The sequence below is a fragment of the Narcine bancroftii genome, chromosome 4 (genome assembly GCF_036971445.1).
Source record: "Narcine bancroftii isolate sNarBan1 chromosome 4, sNarBan1.hap1, whole genome shotgun sequence".
Lineage (NCBI taxonomy): Eukaryota > Metazoa > Chordata > Chondrichthyes > Torpediniformes > Narcinidae > Narcine > Narcine bancroftii.
Window position 1 is genome coordinate 221,895,488 of NC_091472.1, and position 26,660 is coordinate 221,922,147.

At 46.3% G+C, this 26,660-nt stretch overlaps 1 protein-coding gene across 7 annotated transcripts in view; it reads right to left on the bottom strand.

The window, feature by feature from the left end:
- Window positions 1-4,792: 4,792 nt before the first annotated feature.
- Window positions 4,793-26,660, bottom strand: part of map3k13 (mitogen-activated protein kinase kinase kinase 13) — a 147,822-nt gene continuing 125,954 nt past the window's right edge. For all 7 annotated transcript variants that reach the window (XM_069934010.1, XM_069934009.1, XM_069934012.1 and 4 more), the window contains 4 exons: window positions 24,977-25,664; window positions 17,364-17,434; window positions 12,153-12,432; window positions 4,793-10,513 (listed from right to left, as the gene is read on the bottom strand). In XM_069934010.1, the coding sequence (XP_069790111.1) occupies window positions 10,412-10,513; window positions 12,153-12,432; window positions 17,364-17,434; window positions 24,977-25,664 (1,141 nt within the window). In that variant the 3' untranslated portion in view covers window positions 4,793-10,411. The remainder of the gene's footprint in view (window positions 10,514-12,152; window positions 12,433-17,363; window positions 17,435-24,976; window positions 25,665-26,660) is intronic.

Below are 26,660 nucleotides of genomic sequence, written 5' to 3' on the forward strand. Positions count from 1 at the left end.
GGGCTGATGATGCTGTCAGCCCATGACCCATTTCCTCACTCACCCCTCTCTTCCCAAGGAGGGGACCATCGGGGCAGCAGGGACTGTCAGTGGGGTAGTGGGAGCTGTCAGGGGGTGGTTGGTGTGGGCTGAGACAGCCATACTGGGATGCTTTGGTCTTTGGGGCTGCTCTCTACAGCTCAAAACGTGGCAGAGCAATGGCAGTCTTCCCTACCCATAAATCCCCACACAGCTGGAACTGTTCTGGGAACCATTGCTTTGGTGCATTTTTATGATGGGTGGCGCTATGGCACCAGACACCCTGCCTCCATTGGCTTTGGAGGGTGCTACAAGGCACCTCTGGATATGAATGGGATGCAGGAGCAGCCTTTTTGGGCTGCTGTCTGAAAGGTAAGTTCTTAGTTTTGCATCCACTCTTCAAGGTGGAGGCCTAACATGAAATGGCCTTTAGATGTGGTTGAAAACAAGATTAGACCATGTTTCTGGAAGATGCTTGGCAGTTAAGTATTAGAATAAAGAGACAAAATAGCAAGAAAACTAGATCAAGGGGTTGCAATATGGATGTGGAAAGTAGAGGGAGTTCACAATTGATCCTGGTGGTCGTCTTTTGTGCCATTACGTCTTGGTATGACTGGAATGAATCTCAAAATTATACTCTCTTGTTTAAAGTTCCTGCCCAAATTGGCTCTAGAACCATCGGTGAAACTTGGTTGGAAGAAGGGCATGATTGGCAGCTAAATGTTCCAGGATTCTGTTGCTTTAGGTGTGATAGAACGGGGGGGGGGGGGGGGGGGATAAAAGGTGGAGGAGTCGCACTGCTTGTTAAGAGAAAACATTGCAGCAGTGCTATGGCAGGATAGATTGCAGGGCTCATCCAGTGAGGCTATATAGGTGGAAGTGAGGAATGGGAAAGGCATGAAAACACTAATAGGGGTGTATTATAGACCCCCCCCCCCTAATGGACAGGGGAGCAAATTTGTAGGATGGGATATTTGTGTAGTAAACAAAATGGTGATTGTAGATTTTAACTTTCCACACCTATGCTGTAAAAAGGCTGGATGGGTTGGAGTCTGTCAGATGTTTTCTAAATTAATACCTAGAAGAACCAACTAGAGGGGGAAGAATTGGATCTCCTATTGGGGAACAAGATGGGTTAGGTGACAGGTATGTGTTGGGGAACACTTTGGGTCTAGTGATCATTATACTATTAGTTTTAAATCAATAATGGAGAAGGATAGGGCTAGGCCTAAGGTTGAGATTCTTGATTGGAACAAGGATAATTTCAAGGAGATATGAAAGGATTTAGAAGGTGTGGATTGGGTTTTTTTTCTGGGAAGGATGAAACAGATAAATGGAGGATATTCAGAAGGATTAAAGAAAAGGTTAGAAAATATAGGGAGCCTTGGTTTTAAGGGATATTGGGAATTTGGTTCAGAGGAAGAGGGATGTGGACAACAGGTATTGACAGCAGGGAAAAAATGAAGTGTTTGAGGAATATAAAGAGTGTAAAAAAAAATCTTAATAAAGAAATTAGAAAGCTAAAAGGAGATATGAGGCTGTTTTGACAGGCAAGGTAAAAAGTAAATCCAAAGGGTTTCTACAGGTACAGGTAAAAGAAATGTGAGGGATAAAATTGGACCCCTTAAGGATCAGAGGGGTAGGCGATGTGAGGAGTCAGAAGAGATGAGGTAAATTTTAAATTATTTATTTTCTTCAGTATTCACTAAGGAAAAAAATATTGAGTCAGGCGAAGTGAGGAAAACTAGTAGTGAGGTCATGGAAAATATGCAGATTAATGAGGGGATAGTACTAGCTATTTTAAAGAGAATAAAGGTGGATGGATCATGACAGGATATTCTCTAGGACATTGAGGGAGATTAGAGTAGAAATAGTGGGGGACTCTGACAGAAATATTTAAAATGTCATTACCCATGGGGGAGGTGCCAGAGGATTGGAGGGTAGCTTATGTTGTTCCACTGTTTAAAAAAGGCTCTAAAGCAGTGGTTTGCAACCTTTCTTCCCACTCACATATCACTTTGTAATCTCTATGCCATCAGTGCTCTGGTTAGTAAGGCATAGCTTAAGGTGGTATGTGAGTGGGAAAGTTGAGAATCAGTCCTCTAGACCCAATTGTTACTTAAATATTTTGCTTGAGAAAAGTTGTCATTGGCCTATTCTCTTTGGAGTTCTGAAACCGTGCCCATAACGGGTCATTAAGTATGATTAAAACAGTGATTCTCAACCCTTTCCCACTCACATCCCACCTTAAGCAACCCGTGACTAATCACAGAGCACTGATGGCACAGGGATTACTTAAAGTGGTATGTGAGTGGAAAGAAAATGGTTGAGAACCACTGCTCTAAAGAGTAATTATAGGCCTGTGAGGCTGACATCAGTGGTAGGTAAATTAATGGAGACTCTTCCTAGAAATGGAATTTACAATTATTTGGATAGACAGGGACTGATTAGGTGTAGTCAACATGGTTTTTGTGGGTGGTAGATCATGTTTAACAAATCTTATCAAATTTTTTGAGGAGGTTACGAAGAAGGTTGACATGTTGACTGAATGGACTTTAATAAGGACTTTGACAAGGTTCTGTGTAAGAGGTTAGTTAGGAAAATTCAAGCATTAGGGATCAATGTTGAAGTGAAATGGATTCAACAATGGTTGGATGGGAGATGCCAGAGAGTAGCGATGGAAAGTTGTTTGTCAACTTGGAGGCCGGTGATTAGTGGAGTGCCTTAGGGATCAGTACTGGGTCCATTGTTGTTTGTCATATATATTAATGATCTGGATGATGGTGGTAAATTGGATTAGTAAGTATAAAGATGATACTAAGATTGGTGGTGTTGAGGACAGTGAGGAAAGTTTTTAAAACTTGCAGTGGGATGTAGACCAGTTTGAAGAGTGGGATGAAAGATGGCAGATGGAGTTTAATACTGATAAGTGTGAGGCGCTATATTTGGTAGGACTAATCAGCAAAGGTCATATGTTAAATATTAGACTATTGTTGAATGTCGTAGAACAAAGGGATTTAGAAATTCTGGTACATAATTCCCTGAAAGTGGAATCACATGTAGAAAGGGTGGTGAAGAAAGGTTTTGGTATGTTGGTCTTCATAAATCAGTATTTGAGGACAGGAGTTGGGATGTCATGTTCAAGTTGTATAAGGCATTAATAAGGGCAAATTTGGAACATTGTGTGCAGTTTTGGTTGCCGAACTATAGGAAGGACATCAACAAAATAGAGGGCAGATTTACAAGAATGTTGCCTGGGTTTCAGGGTTTAAATTACAAGGAAAGGCTAAATAGGCTAGGACTTCCTTCGCTGGAGTGTAGAAGATTGAGGAGTGATTTGATAGAGGTATTTAAAATTGAGGATAGAGTAAATGGGGAGTGGGGGAGTTTCCAACAAGAGGATATGGATTGAGATTGAAGGGGGAAAAGTATAGGGGAAAACCTGAGGGGGGAATTACACTGAGGCTGGTGGGAGTGTGGAATGAGTGGTAGATGTGGGCTTGATTTTAATATTTAATGAAAAATTGGGTATGTGTATGAGAGGTAAAGGAAGGTATGGCTGTGAGTCAATGGGTCTGAATGGGTGAAGGTGTTCATCGTGGACTAGAAGGGCCGAACTGGCTTGTTTTTGTGGTGTAGTTATATGGTTAACCTGTACTGATGTGCCTCCTGTTGGGGTTAGTTACCCTCTATAACAGCCTGGCACTCAAACTGTGAATCTAACACCATCCCGGCTGGCACTCAGTCTACCAGGGCATGTGGTTATTTGGTTATGTGTACCTTGTGTGGGAGGGCATTGGCGTGTTGATGGGTGCGGTTGTGTGTGCGCACCCAGTGTGCGCTTGTGGGTATGCATCCAGTAGGCAGTATCTGGATGTATGAGTGCGCATCCAGTGCGCGGTGCTCACCAAAAGGTGTCAAGAAAGCTGAAGATCCCTGGGTGCATAGGTGCTGCAGCTGGAGGGGTTGAAGCACATTGTAGGGTGAGCAGAAGGCATGAAATCTCCCTGAATGCCTCTCAGCAGCACGGCCCCACCACATGCAGATTTGGTATCGATGCGCTGAATGAAACCCCCCCTTCGCAGCTCCAATCGGAGAGTAGCAATTGATGCTGGAGCAATAAGTCTGTGCAGCGAGCTCAAACCCCACCTGTACAGCTCAATGAATTCAGTCAAACCTGAAAGTTCAAGAAAACAATAGCAATGACTGCAGTATTGTAAGCCACCATCCTTCCTCACTCTGGTCCATGCAAGTACAAGCCCTCCAAGGTGATCAACTCTCAGCCAAGGAGCAACGATAAATGGACCAATCCTGCTGTTGCAACGTCCTTTTTCAAAAAAAATTCTTGTTGCCAAGTTTTCGGGTTTTAAACTGTTTCAGAAAGGGGGTGGCACAGTTGGCCTAACAGTTAGTGCCACACCTTTACAGCACCAGCGATTGGGACCTGGGTTCGAATCCTGTGCTGTCTGCAAGGAGTTTGTACGTTCTCCCCATGTCCGCATGGGTTTTTCCTGGGGATCAGGTTTCCTCCCACTGTTCAAAACATACAAGGGGAGTGTAGGTCAATTGGACAGCACGGATTCATGGGCTGAAATGGCCTGTTACCGTGTTGCAAGTCCAGATTTAAAAAGTACACAGGTCCTTGGCCTTAATCCCAATCCAGTCTTGTGACTGAGTGTTCATTCCTCAAGAGAGATTTACTAGGAGGACCCCCCCACCCCACCATGTCTGAGTGTTCGATGGAGCAAGGCAAACAGAGGCTGACACAAGATCATGCAGTTCACTGGCTTTTTATTCCATGCATTTTTCTTCTGGCCCCCAATCACTTCCCATCAGTTATTACAATCAGTTAACCAGTTCTGGTATTGTCAGAGAGCTTCCGGGGTGAGAGGAGATTCAGCTAGACCAACTCACCCTCAGTGGACAGAGGGGCAGACAAAACTCTCTGGAGTCCATGGTGCCAGGTGGAGCTCAAGATTTAATACAAAAGGATTCTACAATACTGTCTCCTAAGTGCAAGGGTGATCAATAACTTGTGGTGCCCCAACAAGTAGACTGGCGACTTTACCAGAGATGGTAAATGAAAGTCAGGCATGGACCTTTGGAATATGTTTAAAGTAGAAAAAAAATAACCAGTTTTTATTTGCTTTGCAAGGATGTCTAAACTGAGCCTGTGGTGAACCCACAGCATTCCCAAGTTTCCCATTTAATATTTCCTAATTACCTGCTTTTGTCAATTTGAACATGACTGGATGGTGAGGAACATCCTGGCTTCATCAAAAGGGAATGGTTAAAATCTTAAATCAAGACAGCTAGACTTTGGTACATAAAGGAAAGCAAAGATATCATCTTCAGCATCCAGAGCGGCTGCAGAGGGTGGCAACAAGGATCAGGTGTGCTCTGACTGAATGGTAAAATCACTCTGAGGGGCTCCGTGCTCTAATTGTGGTCCGGCATTTATCGCATCGTTGGCTGGGCGATCCAAATTGGTTCCAGCTCATCAAAGCGAGCGATCAGGAGCTGCACGTGAAACCCTTCAGTGGAGCGCTGTTTGCCAGAGGTCTCACAGAGCATTGAATTTGACTGGAGGAGAACAATTTCTGGTTCACATGCTCGATGATCACGAGGAGGAGCACAGAAATAACACATGCTGTCCTGAATCCAAACACCATGCCATCAACCTCTGCTGCTCTCTGGACTAAGCTGGTGCAAGTTTTTAAATGTTGTTAAAGATCCTGTTCAGGGTGTTGCCTTCAGCTCACACAGGAACTTCTGTTGGAAGAGACCTTGCTTTTCCCCTGACTCCTGAAATTCAGGTGGGGGTGGGGGGGTGGGCCCAATCTCACATTATCAAGCAAGACATTTTAAAAGCATATCGACTCTAACAGCACATTGGATATCAAAGAACCTGGGGCTGTAGGCAAGTGTGAATGCTTGCAAGCCTGATGATTTGGACAATGATCAATGTGAAGACTAACAACCAGGGCAAAGATCATGGAGAGGGGCATTGGAAGAAACAACTCTGTTTGGAATACTCTGTGTTGGTTATAAAATACCAGGAATATTTGCTTCAGTGTGGGTATCCCCAGGAAGGCCGAGCTTGGAGACATTGATCAGCGAAAAATGGATGATGGCTGCCCTCCCTGTGACAGGAGATCTGCTCAGAGAGATGGTATCAGCCTGGTGACATCCTGGGGGAAAGAGGAAGTCACCAGGGTGGAAACTTCAGAGAAGTTTAGCAAAGCAGATGGTGCCGGTGTTTGTGGGCCGGAGGTGAGGGAAAAGTCCCCTCATTCTTGTAACCAACACTTCAATTTTGTCTAACAGGCTTGGCCTTTGAAGGCTGCTGCCAGTGGCCTGGGTGTCACCAATGAGTGAGGTGCTGAAACACCGCTCCGTCTGCTGCACCTGGACATCAGTCCATGACAGGTTTCCCCTTGGGTCCAGTGTGCTGGAGAGAAAGGTATCCCATCCCTGCAAAACTGATGGAATGAAAGAACCAAAGCCAGCTTCGTCTTGTTGTAACACCCCCCCCCCCCCTATTTCAGTTGTGGGTTGATGTGATCCACTCCAGTGGATGCTGAAATCACAATGGGAACCAATGACAGGGAAACAAATAAAGATCCTTCTGGAAGGAAACAAAATTCTGATCTACAGAAAAAAAAACAATTAAAACCTCAGCGATAAGTTAACAATTCTGATGTAGTCCAGCTACAGAACCAAAGTAATAATTTAAAATGATCAGATACGGTTTCTGCATTAACGATCCATTGTAAAACTACACTGGCGGTAAAATTTGAGAGAATGATTAGTTTGCACTTCAACAGACTGTAAACAAATATGAAGAGAACAATTATATACTGTAGCTGTAAAGAACAAAACCATCCAGAATATCCGATTCAGGCTTTTCCATCACTGCCAGTTTGGATACTTCACCAGCGTGAACCTCATCTTTCACAAGCATCCTGCAGAAATATGCGGGGTGGGGGTGGGGGTGGGGCGAGGGAACTTGCAAAGGTGGGTAAGGACAGGAGTGTGGAACTCATTGGAGAGGCACAGAAAGTCAAAAGGCATCTTCCCAACTGCACGTGCGGTATCAAACTAGTTGCCCGGCTTTGCTGGGTATTTACAAGGTCCCTCTGAAGTCCCCTCGCTGACAGCTACCTCTGGTCTAACTGCACGGGCGAACTCACTGTAGCAGGCTTATATTGAGGAATGGGCGGCTTTTCCTGGTGCTTTGAATTGTGTGGCAGCTCCCACAAAATGAGCAACCTGCAACTCAGATGTAGTCATGGGAAACACCACTCATTCCGGCCAGGGAGCGCTAAGTCCCAGGACACAGGTTTCACACAGCTTAGATACAGAATGATAAATGTGCAAGGACTGAATTACGTTTGAATATAACCAGGGTGAATGTGGGGAAATTAGGTGGTCAGTTGGGTTTCCACCTGAGGATGTTCATTTGGATGGAAACTGATCAATACTTTCATATAAATGAGAAATATATCTGATATACAATGTTACCTGGATCCTACCTTGGCCACTGTGGTGGAACCTGTCTGTGTTTTTACTTCCAAATGCCTGAGGTCAGGGGAGTGATCCTGCTGAATACCATGGAGAATGGTGGGGAGCATTCTCTGGATGTGTGGCTGGGTCTACAGGGACCCATAGAGAGAGCAAGTGGAGAATTCAGAACATGGATGTGTACATGGATATGAGGGGTTTGGAGGATAAGGCCAGAGTATGGGAGGGGGAAACTAGTGGAGTGGTTTGTGTGAACCGGCATGGACTTGAAAGGCTGATATGGCCTGTTTCCGTGCTGTAAAGTTTCATATGGTTTCATATGAGGTATGGCGGTTCTCTCGCTGCGTTACATAGGTACCATTCCACATCAGGACGTCCGTAGTGCCTGCTTTGGGGAATGGGTTCAGAGCAACACAGTATCCCCTTTGGAACCACGTCTGTGACCTTTTCCCAGTGTGTGGGGTGACACAACAGAATGCTCTCTCACTAGATCATCTGGGGGGAACTCTCTCCTCCTTATCCAAGAGGTCATAGATTATCTGCAGACATGCCATCAAAATGACCTGACACACTGGACTGGTGTTTCTGCAACCCATCGGCCTGTGCTCATTGCTGACCTCTCTTGAGTTACCCATCACCTTAATTTGAACCACACACAATCCACACCAGAAGATAATTGGCAGAGTAAAAGCCTAAAAGGGATGATCAATGTCTGGAGGGTTCAACATTTGCACACCGTTACATGGCACGCTGCACTCACGCTGACATGGTGGGATGATTCAGACAGGCTTGTGCCGATACAATGACATGTCTCCATGGAGCCAGTAGTTTACAACGATTCATGTAGAGAAGCCAGGGCTATGTCTCGTGCTTCACCCAGCCATGTCGAAAAACATTGCCGCCGATGGTTGTGGGCAAGCTATGGCTGGGGTTCCCAGCTCTGTCCTGAATCGTACGGGTTCATGAGCTCAGCTTCCCGCTGGAACGACTGGCATTCCATTCTCCTGAGTGAGGCGATGGAGGGAGTCTCCTGCACTGTGACTTGAGAAAAGAGAGCAGTAGCAGCAGTCAATGGCAGATGGACATTGGAGAAGATTTTGTTGCAGGGTGACATTCACCTGTTGCGACTGCCCAGCCGAGCCCCTGACATTGCAGCCACCAGAGGCATGGGTAGGTGTTGAATGGAAGAGCACCCCTAACCCCAGCTCAACTTCGCAGTGTTAGGTTCAGATGGTGCAGGAGAATGTGGCTGACTGTATCTAGGTGCCCAGGACACGTCTGTAGGAAGTTGGGAGAGAGGGAGGCAACAGATCTGATCACTCCTGGAACATTACCTGCCTTGCTTTCAGTTTGGGGAGAGCTGGAGTAGAAGGAGGAGGCTAGTTCCTTGGGACTGCAAGGGTTGGACACAGAGTAAAGCTCCCTCTGCATCCATTACACACTCCCAGGGCACGGGTTAGACGGAGAGTAGTTTACTCTCCAGTCCATCATGCACCTCCGGGGTATTATCGGCAGGTAAAGTTCCCTCTTCCACCAACACACCAAGCACAGATGTGCCTCGGATTTGAGAGAGAGCCATGACCACATGGGAGTGTAACATTGCTCTATTTCTCCATCCCAAGCACCCTCCACTTTGTCTGAGGTCATTGCAAGTCTTCGGAAGGATATGAGCCAGTGTCCCTGCCTGCGGTGGGTTGGATTTGAGTGCTGCTCATGAAAGGATAGGACGGGGCATTCAACTGGAACATCCAAGTCCATTTCTGGGAACTGAATTGATGCCATCATCCTAGAAAACTGTTCTGATGCATCAAATTAAGTGCAGGTCTATATTTGAGCTTCACCTATCCTGCTGTTGGATACTGGAACAGAAAGATCAACCAAATGACTTCCTTTCCCTGCAGATGCTGACAGGTATGGTGAGTGTTTTTCTGGATTTTTTTCCCCCCTGATTGCCAAATTCTGGAAGGTCTTTTATCTCACTCGGGGCCTGGTGGAAATTGGGAACACAATGTTAGGGACAATTGGAATGACTGCATTTGATGGGTTTCTGTCATGGGGAGGGGGATGTGGAGAGATACACATAGAGATGAGATACAGTTCAGGGCTGACTTAATAAAGGGTGAAAGGCCTCCTTTTCAAGCCACTCCTCTGGTCAAGGTTGGGAGACATCACACCTGGTAGAAAGAAGCCCTTGGTCAGGTTAATAATCTGCCCACGCACTCCTGATGTTCTGGGTCACACCACCTATTTGCTCAGTACCACCCCTACCTCTGTTGCCCACACCCCAGGTCAGCGCTGCATTCCCCACACTTTACAGTGCGCTCTGGCGTTAGACGCCTTCCAGTTCCAATGTCCATGTGCCATTGGATTGAATCAGTTCGTGTTCATAAAGCTGAGGTGTGTGTCCTTGAGGGTTGTCTGCATCAGGAATTGCATCTTCCTGCAGGCCAGGACCCTTTTTGGTCTCTCTTTACCCTGTAGATCAGTCGGTCTATGGCTGAAGCAACGGCGCAGGTTTAACGTTGGTCCGTAATCTTTGCCCTGAGCCTTAAGCTCCATGCAACAAAATGATTAAGACTAGTGATGCCTTGTCCATCCTCTTTGCACCTCCATGTCTCTGAAGTACTTGATATTTATACAGTATGAAGTGTCAACCAAAAATAAATTGTTAATGTTACACTAGCTACATTATTGAACAAAGTGGATCCCTGCCATACTTGATTGAAATGGTGGTGAACTCTACAATTACTTCATCACAACTTGCTGCAGAACATCGAAGGACACTGAGTCTCTATCTTATTGCAGGTTGTTCCCATGGGGAGTTTCAGCAGTCTCTGGGTTTCCCCCTCTCTCTCTCTCTCCCCCGTCCTCACCAGGTGGACGAGCTGCAGGCGTTCCCTCGACGGACCGTGGCGTCTGAACACTCAGCCTCTGAGGACTCGCAGTCCGATTCGCCGACGTGCACGGGGTTCTGAGGTGGACACAAACTGCAAATGTCAGCAACTACACGAGCACAATGGCCTCCATCCTCCTCAATGACCCTGTGTACAATGATTGCTGCTGGGAATGGGGCCTGCAGCCTCTGCCAGAACCCACTTCTCTGGCCTGTTTCCCTGGCACCTGCAGAAGACTCCCCCCCCCCCCCCCCCCCCCACCAGCTGATTTCTGCTCTCAGCAGCTCAGGGGCAACAAGGTACTCACCGTGGGGAACTTGCTGGTGTCCTCCCTGATCAAGGTTCTGCAGAACTCGGTGGAAACTAGCTGAACACATGTGGAAACTAGCCTTCCATCCACCCATGAGTGTAGTGAGCACCATTCACAGGGCACATGGGCAGGGCCTTCTCTGTATGAGCAGCAGCGAACCTGGGGGGGTGGGGGGGGGCGTGAGGGATGGGTGAACATATCTATCTGAAGGTATGTGGCAGCTCCTGGTGAACAAATAGATCACTGGAAGATTCAGGTGTTCCAACACTGGTCAGAGTGAAGACTGCAAGGAGACAGCATTTCTCTCACAGATGCAGATTGTTCTCTGACCTGTTGTGCGTTAGCGCTGAGACCTGATATTTGGGGCTGGAAGGGTGTGAGATAATGATGTCAGAGGCAGCAAGCACAGGATAGGATTGGTTACCAGAGGTACCAGAAGCTGCAGCCCCGAGGTTGATAGGGTTTCCAGACCACTTCTCAAATCACGTGAAGCAACATCGTGAGACCTCGGCTCTCAGCAGCTGGGCATCTGTCCCAGCTCTCCCCATTGTTCATCTCCCATTTCTGTGCCACTGGCCAGACACCCATCCCCCACATCAGTGGTGGTGGGGGGGGGGGGGGGGCAATTTCAACAATCGCTCCTTCACCAGCTTTCTACCCCAGTGACTGACCCCTGGCTCTACTATCAAAGTTTGAACACCTTACTTAAGATCACCCCTTAACCTCCTATGCTGCCAGGAAATAATCCCAATTTCACCAATTTAATTTATTTTTGATTTAACTTTGAGATACAACACGGTAACAGACCCTTCCGTCCAATGAGCCCACACTGCCCAAATACCTCCACATGGCCAATTAACCTACATACCGCATCCATCTTTGGAGGGTGGGAGGAAACCAGAGCATCTGGGGAAATCCTCCACAGTCACAGGGAGAACCTATAAACTCCTTACAGATAGAGCCAGGTTCCAACCTGGGTTGCTGGCAATGTAATAGCATGGTGCCATGTACATTTTCCAGTCCCTCATTTTGGGCACATCACTCCACCATTTCCAAAATTAGAATGAAATCTGACCTGAAGGTTTATTGTTGCCTCCTGCTATGTACTCACTTTCTGTAGTGATGAAACCAAGGCTCTTCATTTTGCTTGTCCACCTGTGATCTCACCTGTGGTGCCCACATATGATGTCACGTATCCACCTCTAATGTCACCTGTGGTGTCTACCTGTGATGTCACCTGTGGTGTCCAACCATGACGCCACTTCTGATCTCATCTGTGATATCACCTGTAGTGTTACCTGTGATGTCACCCATGATGTCACCTGTGGGGTTCGCCGTGATGTTACCTGTGGTGGATTTGTGGCTTGGTTGCCTGAAGCTCTGTGGCACAATAATCAGAATCTCACCTCGTGGCGATGCTCCTCTGCACACAGTTTCCCCAGTGTTATCTGTGTTTTCACCCTGCGCACTGCCGATTCCTTGTCGGATAGCCCATCGGATTGTGTGGATATCTCGATGGGGATCTCGGGAGTGTGCGACAACACGTCCTCCACCCGCTCCTCGTTGTTGTCGGGCGTGCCGCTGTGTGAGTGATCGCTGGTGTTGCCCTCCTCTCCATCCGACACAGAGAAGTTCTCCGAGCTGAAGGTGGAGTAGGACTGGCAGCTGCTCATACAGCGGTGAGGCCTGTAGAACAGAGAGAGGGCCCATCGTCAGAGCAGAAGCAGGGTGTAACATCAGGCCAGCTGCAATCTAAACGTAACTCAGGCAGAATCCTTGTCCAGGCCACCCAGTCACAGAGCCCCCCCCCCCCCCCCCCCCACCAGCCCCTAGTTTTTCTCCTATCATTAGCCTCAGCCCTGCTTTCCCATTTTTGGTTCTTACTGATGAAATTGTCCCCAGACATTTCAAGTGAGCCTCCTCAAATTCACAGCCTTTTGGGGAAGAGAGTTCCGATTTTAATTGAAAGAAAAGGCATTAGGGCCAAACTTACCTCAACCCAATGTTAAAGCTGTTCCAGATTCTACGACATAAGGCAGAAGCATTCTCCATTGCAATGTAGACTGGGCAACCAGGGGATATGGGGCCTCCTGCCAACGCCTGATTCCATCACCTCTCAAACATCCAAGCTCAGGCTGATTCATTCATTCTGTCCTGTCCACCAGTGTGTAAACTCAGTGAATTGGAATCCTAACACTCCAAGGCCAATCTCTTCAAAGCTGAGTGTCATCATCGTGGAGTGAAGAGTGTCTTGAACAATTGAACCAAAATCCCTTTGTATCCCTGCCTCTTGAGCTAAAGTTTTCAGTACATCTTACTGCCCTTTAGCCAGTTGTATTCATGCTCCCTTGTTATATTTCCCCCACACGCCCCAGGCTCACGATTAGAATGATTTTCCAAAGTTCTGACTGAGGATCACCACCTTCCACGCTCATTCACCTGTCCTGGAAGGGTTGAGGACCAGCTACTGGAAGCAGCAGAAACTCCCGACAAGGAGAGCTGGGATGGAAGAGCTCATGGCTGTACGATAGATAGCCACAGAACAGAATATGCTGTGAAAACTCCAACAGAAAATGATGTGAGGGTTCACAAGAGAACAGAACTGTCAATGAGATGCAACAGAAGCTGAAGATAACAACTGGGCAGAAAGCACAATGGAGGCATATAGATGAAGGTAATTTTATATCCAGGCCCCGGGAACACTGCTAGGTCAAACTAGTTGGGAGATGGATTGTGGATCTCTCCTGGGACGTGGTGGACGTCTCTGATGGGAGACCACCCCTTTCTCACTAGAGTGTAGGAGAAGGAGGTGCTCAAGATTCTGTCGGGGATTGGCAGGTGCTGTATTTCACCCAGGTGGGCTGCCTGGACATGGGGTGGTGGCGGTCATCATGTCAGTGAGGGGTCCGATAAAAAGAGATTTCTTCATCCTGAAGGTGCTGAGTTTTTTTTTGAAATTTATTTATAGTATCTCCATACATTCATTTCAAATTAACTTAGTATAATATTGCATAATAGATACTATATAATTTTCAAATTTTTACCCCCCCCCCCCCCACCTCCCCTAATCCCTTAGGAAACCACCTTGTGGAGGTTAATTCCCAAAAACCCAAATGGGTGTGGTATAAACCACAAGTGGCATATGACTTTCGGGAGCAGAAGTACCACTCCCTCCCTCCCCCCCCACCCCCCCAGGCAGACAAAATACACGTATAAACCGAAAAATCATCATTTCTTATATCCATAAAACCCCGGTCCATCAATTTAACCAATCTTATTCATAAACTCTTTTTTGAAAATCCAAACTTGATATTAAATTTTGCACCCTTTCCACCCTCCCAACACTGTTAAACATTGTTTACAATCAATAAAAGCTTTTTTTAAAATTTTTTTTTCAAGTCTTCCTGAATTTCATCCACTGAATTAAAACACCTCTGAACATCCCAGTTCAACACCGAATCTTCCATTCTTCTCAGTCTCAAGTTGAATTTGTAGCTTACTTTCAAAAAAAGTTTTTTCAAATCTTTTAAAATTTTCTTGAACATAATTCCTTCGGTCTTGATCTTCTAAAGCATCAATGTTATTCATAAGTTCTTTCTTCTATATTTCCCAATTTAATATCAAATTTTCCACTTTGTCAATCTTCTCAATGTTAAGTTGAAATTATTGTTTATTTTCAAGAAAAACTTATTCAAAATTTTTAACTCTTCTTGGACATTGCTCCTTCAACTTTAATTTTATAAATCATCAATCTTGTTCATAGTTTCTTTCTACTGAGTTTCCAAATTTAATAAAGTTTCCGTTTTTTCCAATTTTCTCAATATTAAACTGATCTTGTTGTTTAATTTAAAAAAAAACCTTTTCAAAACTATTAAAATCTGTTTGCAATGTATGCATACTCACAGATAATAAATTCACTCTTCCAATATTCCATCCAAAAAAAATCACTAATAAACCTTATTGCAGGTCAAGGAGTTCCATATATATGTTTATCTTCAGAAAATATTTCAAATATTTCAAATCAACATTCATCGCCATCTTTCAAAAAGGAGTCCAAAATCAACTTTAATAAGTTCTGTTCTTGAGAAAATTCCAGCACCAACTCCGGCTCTGTCTAGGCAAATAGGTCAAATTTCTTCCAAAGTCAAAGAATGTAATTTTGTTCTGTATTTATAGATAATAAGTTCATCCTTCCGATATTCCATCCAAAAAAAATCACTAATAAACTTTAATGTTATCTGGATTTTTAAAACTCACGGGCAACCAATGCCAATTACTGCAGTTTATCTTCATAAAACATTTCAAATCAATATTCATCACCATCTTTCAGAGGGGTGTCCAAGGCCAGCTTATCCGACAGTCCAATTAATGAGCTCCGTTCTTAAGAAGATTCCAGCCTTGACTCCGTGGTTCTGTCTGGGCAAGTAGGCCGAGTTTCTTCCAAAGTCGGAGAGTGTAGTTTTGTTCTGTATTTGAACTCTATTTTCCTTAATCTTTATTGCCATTTTAAACTAAAAACAATTAATAAACAAAACAAAGACTTTTAACAGAAAAGAAATATTCTTAAAATGGGTATTTATATAACTGCCTGGGGGAGACCGGGAAGGCATGTCCGCACCCTACGCCATCTTGCCACGCCCACCCTGAAGGTGCTGAGTTGATCGAGTTCCCGACCCAGGATGGCTGTCACTGGATTGTTTAAGATGAAGGTCTTTAGATATTAAAGGATGTTTTGAGGTGAGGAGGGGTTCAGTGTGAGCTAAAGTATCTGCCCTGCTTGGAACTGATAGCAGAGCACACGAGGGGCCAAATGGTCTTTTGATGTTTCTGTGTTCATTATGTGACCAAGGTTATTTCAGTGTTAATTCAGGATATTGAGAAAACAAGGTCATGACAATATTCCCAATAAAATGTGGCTAGAAGGAGGCCTTGCTGTGGAGTCTTTGTGATGAGCTTTCTGTCTCTGCTCAGATTCTCACTGCCTTGCTTTGAACAGTTTACTTGAGCCAGTTGGGGCCAAGTATCGACAGTGAGATTCTGAGAGGCACCTGCAAACATTTCAGGACAATTGTCTCCTGGCAGTTCCCAAGATGTCAGTGGCACGTCTCACTGCAGTGGCTGCCTCAGCAGGAGTGATGGGACTGGTCTCAACCATCATCCTTCTAGAACCACAGAGGAAAAATCCCAATTAGCCCAGCTCTCAAGAACCCTTGGATAGCCGTGACAACACCATCCCCTAAATGGCTCTTCACGTACTGACAGACCAGTGGTGTGATGGGGCAGCATCTACACGGTGGACTGTAGCCATCTCCAACAACCACTCCATTCCTCCCCCCCCCCCCCCGCACTCCTGATATCTACCAACTCGAAGCATAGCAGCCACCAGGGAGTGTGTCAGCTCCACACAACGCCTAAGCATTCACTAGCCCAATGGGAGTAATTCCCCATTCCTCCCTCATCAATGGCTCAAGATGCTGCAACTCCCTCCCCAGCCGCACCTTGACCACTCAAGGAGGCAGCTCGCTGCTACTTTCTCCAGCTGGTGTTGTTTTGGGGAGATAAATTGGGAAAGGTTTGTTAAAGTAGGTTACATACAAACACTTTAAAACAGATCTTATTGAAATACTGGAGCTCTGCTCCATGCTAGATATATCAGCTCCACAGCTTTTCCAAGAGCTTTGAAGAGTGCTCAAAAGACTTCACTAATGGATTGTTGTTTACAAAAGGCAACAGATGAAAGATTTTGTCAGACCCGCCTTCTGTCTGGAGAGGTTCTAAGAAGATCATGTGGTTTTGCAAGCAAAGAGAGTCAAAGAGGCTTTCTCTCAGAGAGAGGGAGAGGCACAAACAGTGATCACTTCCACAGTGTTACAGGCAGCAACAGCAGCTGGGACTAGAACAGGGCAAGCTTGTGGAAAGCCCCATTTTGGAAGACGGCCTGGTCAAACCCCTTGTGGTTCATGCAAGAGGAGCGGACTGGCAGTCTAATGTTTCACTTGGAATAAAGAGAAACAAGAAGGAACTCTGTGATGACCTGAAAGAAAGAGGTTATTATCTGGAGAACCCTGAAGGGGCAAGTTTCGTAACCAAGACACTGACATGGCTGATGGAAGTAAATGTACAATAAATCTCTCTCTGAAAACCGACAAGAACCTTCCTCCTTCCTGAGCAGTAACCATTTACCTTTCAAGCACCAAAGCCTGGTGAACTTTATAAATGTTAAATTCTGTGCACAGTGTAAGAATTGCCTGCAACCAGTGAACTTGGAGATTGGACTGTAAACCAAAAAACTTTTCTGAACTTACACACACATTATATAAATGTGCGCTTAGAACTAGAAGGGGGTTAAGTTAGTCAATAATGATGTTAAAGTTTGATTTTATTTTCATGTTTAAAGATAATTAAAAGCAACTTTTGTTTAGTAACCATTTGTCTTGGTGAATATCTATTGTTGCTGGGTTTTGTGGTCCTCTAGGCTTGTAACATTTTAATGAGCCCTGGTCTCGTCCATGGAATGGAACGAAGTCGCTGCCCTTGGCCAAATAGCAGCCTGACCCCCATGGAGTGGCACCAGGGTAGGGGGACATACCCCTGTGCAGGACATCTGCATTTCTTACCTTTGTCTGCGGGGAAAGTCCACCTCACTGTCCACTTCCCCCTCCTCTTCCTCCGAGGAGTCATCTCCGTTCTGTGAACAATACAAAACAATGCACACTCCAACACTCCATCCAGACTGCGCAAGATTCTTAGTCAGACTTCCAGAGGCTTGGTTTGTTATCCGAGTCAATACACGTTCAGGTGCTCAGTGACCCCAATCCCATTCTGAGCTAACATCAGTTGAGTGTTCAAACTAAACCCCATTCAGTGCTAATCACAGGGAAAAGACCTTACAGGCGGAACAGATTTTGCTTTGAAATTCTGGCTAAATCAATGTAGAAGGCCCACTCTGTGTCTAATGTTGACAGTCTCTGTGTGATGGAGAAGACAGAGGGAGCCTCTCACTCTCTGTCTGTTCTCTCTACCCTCTGTGTTTGTGAGAGTGTGTAGAGGGAACCTGTCCAACCTGTGCTCTCCTGATCTCTGTTGAAAGGATGGTGAAGAAGCCTGCATGCTTGAGGTTGGACCCTGGGATGTAAATGGAGGCTATATAACAATTGGTTAAACTGAGCTCGAGTACAGGAGCCAGCACATTATGTCCCAACAATGTTGGGGTGAGGTTATACTTGGAGTCTTGGGTGAAATTTGGTTACATGGCTACAGGCAGGATGAAATTATGCAGAAATTCTTCACAAGGATGTTAATTGGGATGGGTGAGGCAGAGGAAGTGAGGATGATCTTTTTGAGGTTTGTAAGGTTATGAGGGACATGTGTCAGGTGAGCAGTCACTGACGTTATCCCACGGAAACTATAGAGCCTAGGTTTAAGGTGAGGGGGGGAGAATGAGAAGGGATCTGTGTGGCAATGTGTTCACACAAAAGGAGTTAGCAGAGAAAGTGATGGAAGGGAGGGGCGAAATTCCAATTCTTTAAATGCATTTGGATAGCAGTGTTGATGGAGGGAAGCAGTCCAAGCACAGACAAGTGGACCAGCATGGAGAGTTGGGCTGAAGGGCCTGTTTCCATGCTTCATGACTCGATGTGTCCCTGCCTAGGGTTTGTGATGGGACAGTGCAGATGGACAGCTCCTCAGTCAGGTAATATTGAGCTCGTTTGGTTTCTTCCCTGATGGGCCTCAACAACATTGGTGCCATTTCCCCCTCCGGGGTCTGGTGTGATTGGAAGCACTCTCACTGGTCTTCCCTCATCTCACATCCACCTTCAAAACCACGGCCAGAGTTTCCTCGTTCGTCTGTAAACACCTGCTCCACCTCGTACCACCCCCCCGCCCCCCATCGTTTATCCCCCACACATCCTGTTGCACATTTCTTTCTTCATTTCCATTCACTGACACCATCCCTCCCTCTGGCAGAAGGACCGTCTGCAAGGTCTGACTGCACGCTGAGGTGTCCATCACAGAGACCACCCCCAGGTAACACCAGCAGACTCTGTCCTGCCTTGACACACCTGCTGCAGCTGTCCCTCCCCTCTCCATGCCTCCACCTTGGCCATCTACAAGTCACCAACCAAGAGAACATGAACTCCACTGACTCCCATCAGATTCTGCTCACCCATCCACATCCCCACCCAGACTCTGCCTCTCTTTAAAGTACTCCTTAAAGCCCATCTCTTCAATTCGGCACCTGATCCTGTGGCTCGATATCACAATCGGCTTGGTGTGTTTGATGTGGGTCCTGCCTTGGCGGTTTCCGCCATTCAGTTGAAGGTGCCGCGGCTGGAGGCTGCCGCAGTGTCAGACCTGTGGTCTGGTGTACAGGTCTTCCTGGTAGTGCCAGACCCTGCTTTGAGCTAGACTGCTGCCCCCTTCCTCCCTGTCGTCAGGGTTAGTCCAGGCCTCTGTGTGCGCCCCCCCCAGTTGAAAAGGAGAACAGAGGAGATGACCTTACATTACAGTGACCGCAAGGGGCTCAGTGGGTGAAGGACCCACATGGCAGCGGATTGTGGGAGACTGGCTCATGGGAACCAGTTATCGGAATCCCGATTCGAGAGAGTACTGAGGGCTAGAAGGTCTCCTGAAGGGTCTCGGGCACAGAAGGCTTCCTGATCGTATCGGAGGTTTGGATCTGGAGCCCAGTGGTTTGAACTGGAGGGGCTGCTGGAGCACTGGAGGTGAATCCACGGATACTCAGTGTCTCTGAAGGGACTCTGCTCACGACAGACAAACACTGATGTGCAACGTGCATATTACATTTCTAATGTATTATATGTGACAATAAAAGGAACCTTTGAATGTTTGAACCTTCCCTTGTCCCAGGATTCTTGCTCGGAAATCAGCAGCAGACATGCTGAGCATAACCCATTCACGATTCGGTGATGGGGAGTCGGCAGCTGGGAAGTGTGCTCTGTTTACAAGCCAGCCTCACCGCGTCAGCAGTCAGGATAGCGTTTCGCCAAGTGGTGCCACCAGACGATCTGAATGATCCAGGGAAAATGGCACGTGATCCAATTTCTCGAGGCAGTGCTGCCAGCATGCTGGAGTTCCAGGCTCCCCCCTTGTATTTGTAACTCTTTCTGCTTACCCCTCCACCCTGTGGAGCTTTCATCACTCCCTGGACACCTGGACGGTGAGACATTAACACCAAGGCTGTGACGTACACGGTGAGAATGTGTGCAGGAGGTGAGTGGGCCTCCGCACAGCCCCGTTTTATTTTTTAGTTCCAATCTCGGGTCAGCCAGATCGACAGATTAAATTTTAACCCCCATTCAGGTCTGTGAAGGACAAGGTTACTAACTACCCAACTCCCAACCTCCATAACCCAAGCATCCCTTCGCCCCTCCCTCCCTCCAGCCACACTCTCTACTCCCTGCCTCCCTTTAGCTCTCTTCCTTCCACAAACTCATAGCTGGTCTGAACTGTGGCTCCTGACTCTCATTGTACAAGATACTGTGTGCAACACTATGCTTGGCTGAGAAACTGGTGCTGTAAACCGAAGCACGTCCTAAGCTACACTGCCGAGACATCACCTGAGATCCACTAAAAGAACGTCCTCTGTTCAGCTTGTAATCATTGTCTGCGGTTCCACCCAATCCCTGATGTTTCCCCTAAACTTCTCCCCCTTCACCCTTAACCCATGTCCCCTTACCCAACCTCAGGGAAAAAAGTCTACTTGCATTTACTGTATTTATACCCCTCATAATTTTGTAGACCTCTATCAAATCTCCCCTCATTTTCCCTGCGCTCCAGGGAATAAAGTCCTAACCTGTTTAACCTTTCCCTGTAACTCAGTTCCTCAAGTCCTGGCAACATCCTAGTAAATCTTCTCTACACTCTTTCTATTTTATTGATATCTTTCCAGTAGTTAGATGACCAAAACTGCATATAATACTCCAAATTTGGTCTCACCAATGTCTTATACAAATTTACTATAACATCCCAACTCCTATACTCATACTTTGATTTATGAGGCCAATGAGCCAAAAGCTCTCTCTACAACCCTATCCACCTGTGATGCTAAATTATATATCTGTATTCCCAGATCCCTCTGTTCTATCGCACTTCTCAGTGCCCGACCATTTACTATGCATAACCTTTCTTGGTTTGTCCTTCCAAAATGCAACACCTCACACTTATCTGCATTAAATTCCATCTGCCATTTTTCAGCCCATTTTTCCAGTTGGTTCAGATATCTCTGCAAGCTTTGAAAACCTTCTTCACTGTCCACAACACCTCAAATATAAGTGTCATCTGTAAACTTTCTGATCCAATTTACCACATTATTATCCAGAACATTGATATAGACAACAAACAATGGTCCCAGCACTGATCCCTGAAGTACACCACTAATCACAGGCCTCCAGACTGAGAAGCAACCATCCACTACCACTCTCTTGCTTCTCCTGTATAGCCAATGTCGAATCCAGTTCACTACTTCACCATGAATACCGAGGTGTGTGTCTGTACAGGGCCCACTCCCTGCTGTGTGACTATATGGGGCCCACTCCTTGCTGTATGAGGCCCACTCCTTGCTGTATGAGGCCCAATCTCTGAGGCCCTGCTGACTAGTTGGACAATAGTCCAAAGACTATTGTCGCCAACAGAACGTCACCATGAACACATTGTGAGCCTGTGAGGCCTTGCTGTGGGAACTGACTGCTCCCTCCTTCTCCACAGTAAGGACAACCCTTCAGGAACACCCAGTGGTAAAGTGTTTGCAAACACTTGGAGATCATGAAGCACCCGTACATGGAAAGGGTTCACATGATTTATGGAATACCACAGTGCAAGAGGCCACTCTGCCCATCATGTTTGTGTGGTTCTTTGAAGGAACTATTCAATAGGTCACTTGGCCTGGGACCTTCCCCACTGCCCTTCATCCTTCACCCACTGGAAACATACCATTGAACTGGCTCCCACCAGCTTTTCAGCTGACCACTCCAGATCCCAACAACTCACTGAGGAAATCATTTCCATCCTCACAGTACCCCTGATCCTTTGGTCAACTGAAACCAAGCTTCTGTTGGCTCTTGTCCTGTACTCATTGGAATTTAGGATTATGAGGATCAATGGTTGAAGGGCATGGACAGAGTAGATGTGGAAAGTTCATTTCCCATGGAGGGAGAGTCTAGGACAAGAGGGCCCAACTTCAGGATTGGAGGCCGTCAGCTTAGAACAGAAATGCAGAGGAATTTCTTTCGCCAGAGGATGGAATTTGTTGCCGCAGGTGGTTGTGGAGGCCAGGTCATTGGGTAGTTTTAAGGCAGAGATCGATGGGCTCTTGATTAGCCAGAGCATCAAAGGTTATGGGGAGAAGACCGGGCAGTGGGGCTGATTGAAAAAATGGATCAGCTCATGATTAAATGACGGGGCAGACTCAATGGGCTGAATAGCCTATTTCTGCTCCTATGCCATGGCCTTCCTGTAGCCAACCTTTTCACCTCCCCCAACAGTGACATGTCTATCCTCAGCCCCATCCATTGACCAGGTGAGGCTGAATGTAAACTTGAGGAATCACACATCATGTACCTCCAGGACAGCCTTAAACTTGATGGCATCAACATCGATATTTTCTAAATGTAACTACCCCCCCCCCCCCCCCACCAAACCTGATTTCATCTCTTCTTTACCTGTCCATGAACTTACTTTTTCTCTAACCTTTCTTACCCCACTAATGGTTTCTACCCCTTCCTGTTTTTCCACCTCCCCCCCCCCCAGCTGCTTTTCCCCTTTATATATGTAATTTTACTTGCTAAAGGGCCTTGACCTGAAACCTGATCATTTCTACCCATGGATGCTGTCTGGCCTGCTGAATTCCTCCAGTGATTCTGTGACAGATTAAGTTCTTAGCCTGCTCACTGACACCTGCACTCTTAGGTTACTTCTGCCAATGGAAGTACTTTATCCTTGTTCTTCCCCTTCTACGATTTTAAACACCTTGATCAAATTACCTGCTCCAAAGACTATAACCCAGTGCTTCTCAACCTTTTTCTTTCCACTCACATCCCACTTTCAGTTTTCCCTGTGCCATCGGTGTTCTGTGATTAGTAAGGGATTGCTTAAGGTGGTCTGTGAGTGGAAAGAAAAAGTTTGAAAACCACTGTTTTAATCTAACTGATTCGTTATGTGCATGGTTTCATAACTCTAAAGGAAATGGGCCAATGACAATTTTTCTCAAGCAAAATATTTCAGTAACAATTTGGTCTGGAGCAGTGATTCTCAACCTTCCCTTCCCACCCACACACCAGCTGTTTGAATAAAATTGGGTTTGAATAAAATGACATTGCCCAGGATGAAGAGCTGGTTGATGCTGCTCGCCGTTAGGGTGACTCTCTTAAAGTGTCTCCTTATTCCTGCTTAATAAGAGTCACCCAGTCAGAGGCTTTATCTGCAAACTTTGGTGGTGGGGGGGGGGGGGGGGTTAATTATCTATAATGTTATTGTTTGTGTTTCGGGTGGCTCCGTAAAGGGGGAGGAACCTGCAGATGCAGTGACGGTTAAATGTTTTCAAAATGTGTGACTGAAAATAAAGTAAAACATTTTAAGGGTAATATATTCATGCAAGTGAAGTTTGTTCAGTGTAAGTACAGTATAGTATAGTGTTTTTGTCTTAAACTGTTTATTCTTAATGCAGAAGTATTAGGCATTGTATTAGTAAGTCTCAAGCAACCGGAAAATACACTTATCTGGCATCTACCAATCCCCATAGGTGCTGGATGCCAGGAGTTTCACTGTATAACTTGTGTCCTTTAAAGCTAAGGATCTTGCATGTCTTCCCAACTGATGCTGCCAGTTTCTAAGACTTGGACACACATGGACAATGCTTCCTCCACCCTCATTCAAGTTGTACTATTCAGTTTATGTTGCCTGCCCTCTTCTGGAAATGAATCACTTCGTGGGCCTGTTAGTGAATTTCCTGAGCCATTAATCTCTGCAATGTTTCACATTAAATTCACCTGCCAGTACCCCACCTGTCTGGGAATCTATGCCACTTAGTACATTTCAAAGTTGGAATGTTTCATAACGGGTCTCGATCCGAGACGTTGACTGAACATTTCTATCCATGGATACTGCCTGACCTTGTTGAGTGCCTCCAGCAGTTCTTAAATTGTTTAAGTTTTGTAATATTGCTTTCAATAGTGGGGTCTGGGCATTAGTACATACACATACACACGCATGTTGTGAAGAATGGCCCTCCCAACTCTCTCTGCTTTCCCTCCATTCCATTTTCTGTCCACCATACGCCTCTTTACAGGAGTTCATATTGATGATAACACTGGGCAACAAAATAATTTGCTTCCTGAACACTTTTGGGTGTATTTTATGGATTTTGGGCTGCTGATCACGATAATCACCTTAAAACTTCTCTATTACCTCTCGTATTTTAGATCTATTTTTGAGATTTTCTGTCATATTTTAAGTCTATCAATATACTGCCCATGAAGGAAGCTGTTTTGGTCAGTCCAAGCAGGCCTGGCACGCACTCAGTGCAGGTGCTATGCAAATGTAGTCTTAGGCCTAGGCATGTTTAGTCAGGATAGATGCAGACAGGCTATAAAAGCAGCTCACATATACTGATGCTGTGCATTACATTGATTATAGATCGAATGCATGTTGACGCATATGTTCTTCGGGCAATAGCATCGTGGGTGTACTTAACAATAGAATTTTCTGTCATCGGGGGATTCAGTACAGCAGGAATGTCTTGTCAATGCCTCAAAAGCTGTGATGCATTCTGTTACATTTCTGGCGAGTATATGCTTAAGGGGTCAAAGATGCAGCATGACTGCACTTACTAAGAAAGCCTCTGAGCTCTACTTCAGTTGTAAAACTGGTGACCAAGACAAACCCTGGGTTCCTCACATTTGTTGTGCAACATTTGCAGTCAACCTGGGAGCTTGGGTCAAGGTACTTGGAATTAAACATGCTAAATTCAATAAAAGTTAATGTTTCTCCAACTTCCTACGTCATACAGCAAATCTGAAATTATCTTTGTGTTCAGTTTGAAGTCGTCTGTCATAATCGCCAATTTTTTTTCAGGAAGCAAACCTTTTGAAAAAATGTATTGTGCAGTGTAATTACATGCTACTTGGTCAAGCACCTGTTTGAGGTCCACAGCTGCTGGAGGGACACTGACCCCTGGGGAAGTTTTGCCGCGGCTGTGCTAGTGCTTGCTTACCTCCTTCCTGAGGGCTCTCAGCTTACGAGGTAGTGTGGGGGTGCTGAGCTGCTGAGGGGTACTCGGGGAAGACCCTGCTTTGGAGTTTTCCACTTGTTTCTCCTCCAAAGGCCTGTTGTTCTCCTGAAGCCTGGGGTTCTCGTAATGAGCCAGGGGGCGGTGCATGGGAGACTGAGGAAGTCCTGGGGCGGCAGGGCCCACCTTGTACCCATGGGACAGTCTCTCCACCTTCCACTCCCGACAGTCCTGGCACGTGGAGCCCTGCCCTGCAGCACTGTGCCCGCAGTCCGTAGCCTCCCCACTCTCGGAAGCCCTGCGGCGGCTAGTGACCAGGGTGGTGGAGATGAGATCGGGGCTGGAGCCGGAGATCTTCAGCTGCAGGCGGTTGGTGTGGGGGCTCCTTAGGGCAGCTGCCGGGCCAAAGTACCTCAGGTTGTGGGCGCAGCTGGCAGCATCACCCAGGCGCTGCTGGTGGTGGAGGGCGCACTGGTCCGGGCCCGCCATGGCCCGCAGGAAGCCCACCACCTCCTGCTGGCTGCCCTTGCTGTTACCGCGCCGGTGCCGTTGCTTGCTGCGGTACCTTGCCTTGCCTGGTGGGGTGGACACCTTGGGGCTGCCAGAACCGGGCGAGTGAGACATGCCAACCTCCACGCTTGGCACAATGCCATCGGACCTCAGCAGGTCAGGTCTGTGGGAGACAGAAGAGCAGGAGGTTAACTTGGGTACAGGACATGCACCCCCTGAGGTAGGGGTACCATTACCCTACCGAGGAGCCCGCTGAGAAAGGTCAGGTAATGCGGTTATTGTTATACACAGTGTACAGTGCTCACTCGCTGCAGACGGACAGGTACTTGAAAGAAAACAACTAAAAGACAAACACAATTGTTCCCTTAACTAAATTCAAAAGGGACAATAAATTCAGTGGTTCCCACTCCCTCCTTATCCACAGTTTCGCTTTCTGTGGTTTCAGTTTCTAGTTTTAAATTGCACGCCATTTTGAGTAGTGTGATGAAATCTTGCATCGTCCCTCCCGGAACGTGAATCATCCCTTTGTCCAGTGTATCCATGCTGTTTACACTACCCGCCCTTTAGTCACTTAGTATCTGTCTCAGTTATCATCAGATTGACTGTCGCGGTATCACAGTGCTTGTGTTCAAGTAACTTCAAAAAATAAGTATGGTTATAATTGTTCTATTTTATCATGTTATTGTTGTTAATCTCTTATTGTGCCTAATTTATAAATTAAACTTTATCATATGCAGGATAAAACAATATATATATAGGGTTTGGTACTATTCGCCGTTTCAGACATTGGCTGGGGGGGGGGGGGGTCCTTGGAACATATCCTCAGCGGATAAGGGGGGGGGGAGGGAACTACCGTACAAAGAAAGATAATAAATATTCAGTTATCCAAGTGCAATAAAAGTGACGTAATAGCGAACGGTCCATGATGAGTGCAGCAAAGAGAAGTTCAAGCGCCTGATCGCTGTTGGAAAGAAACTACCATCTGCCCGAAGGGAGCAGTGAGAAGAGGTTGTGACCAGGCTGATGGGGGTCCTTTATGGTTCTGGCTGCCTTCTTGAGGCAGCGCCTCACACAGTTGTCTGCATTTGCCATTGGCTATTGGAGAACCACCACATTTGTCTGCAGCAAAAGCACGAAAATCATAAATGTCAGTCTCTAG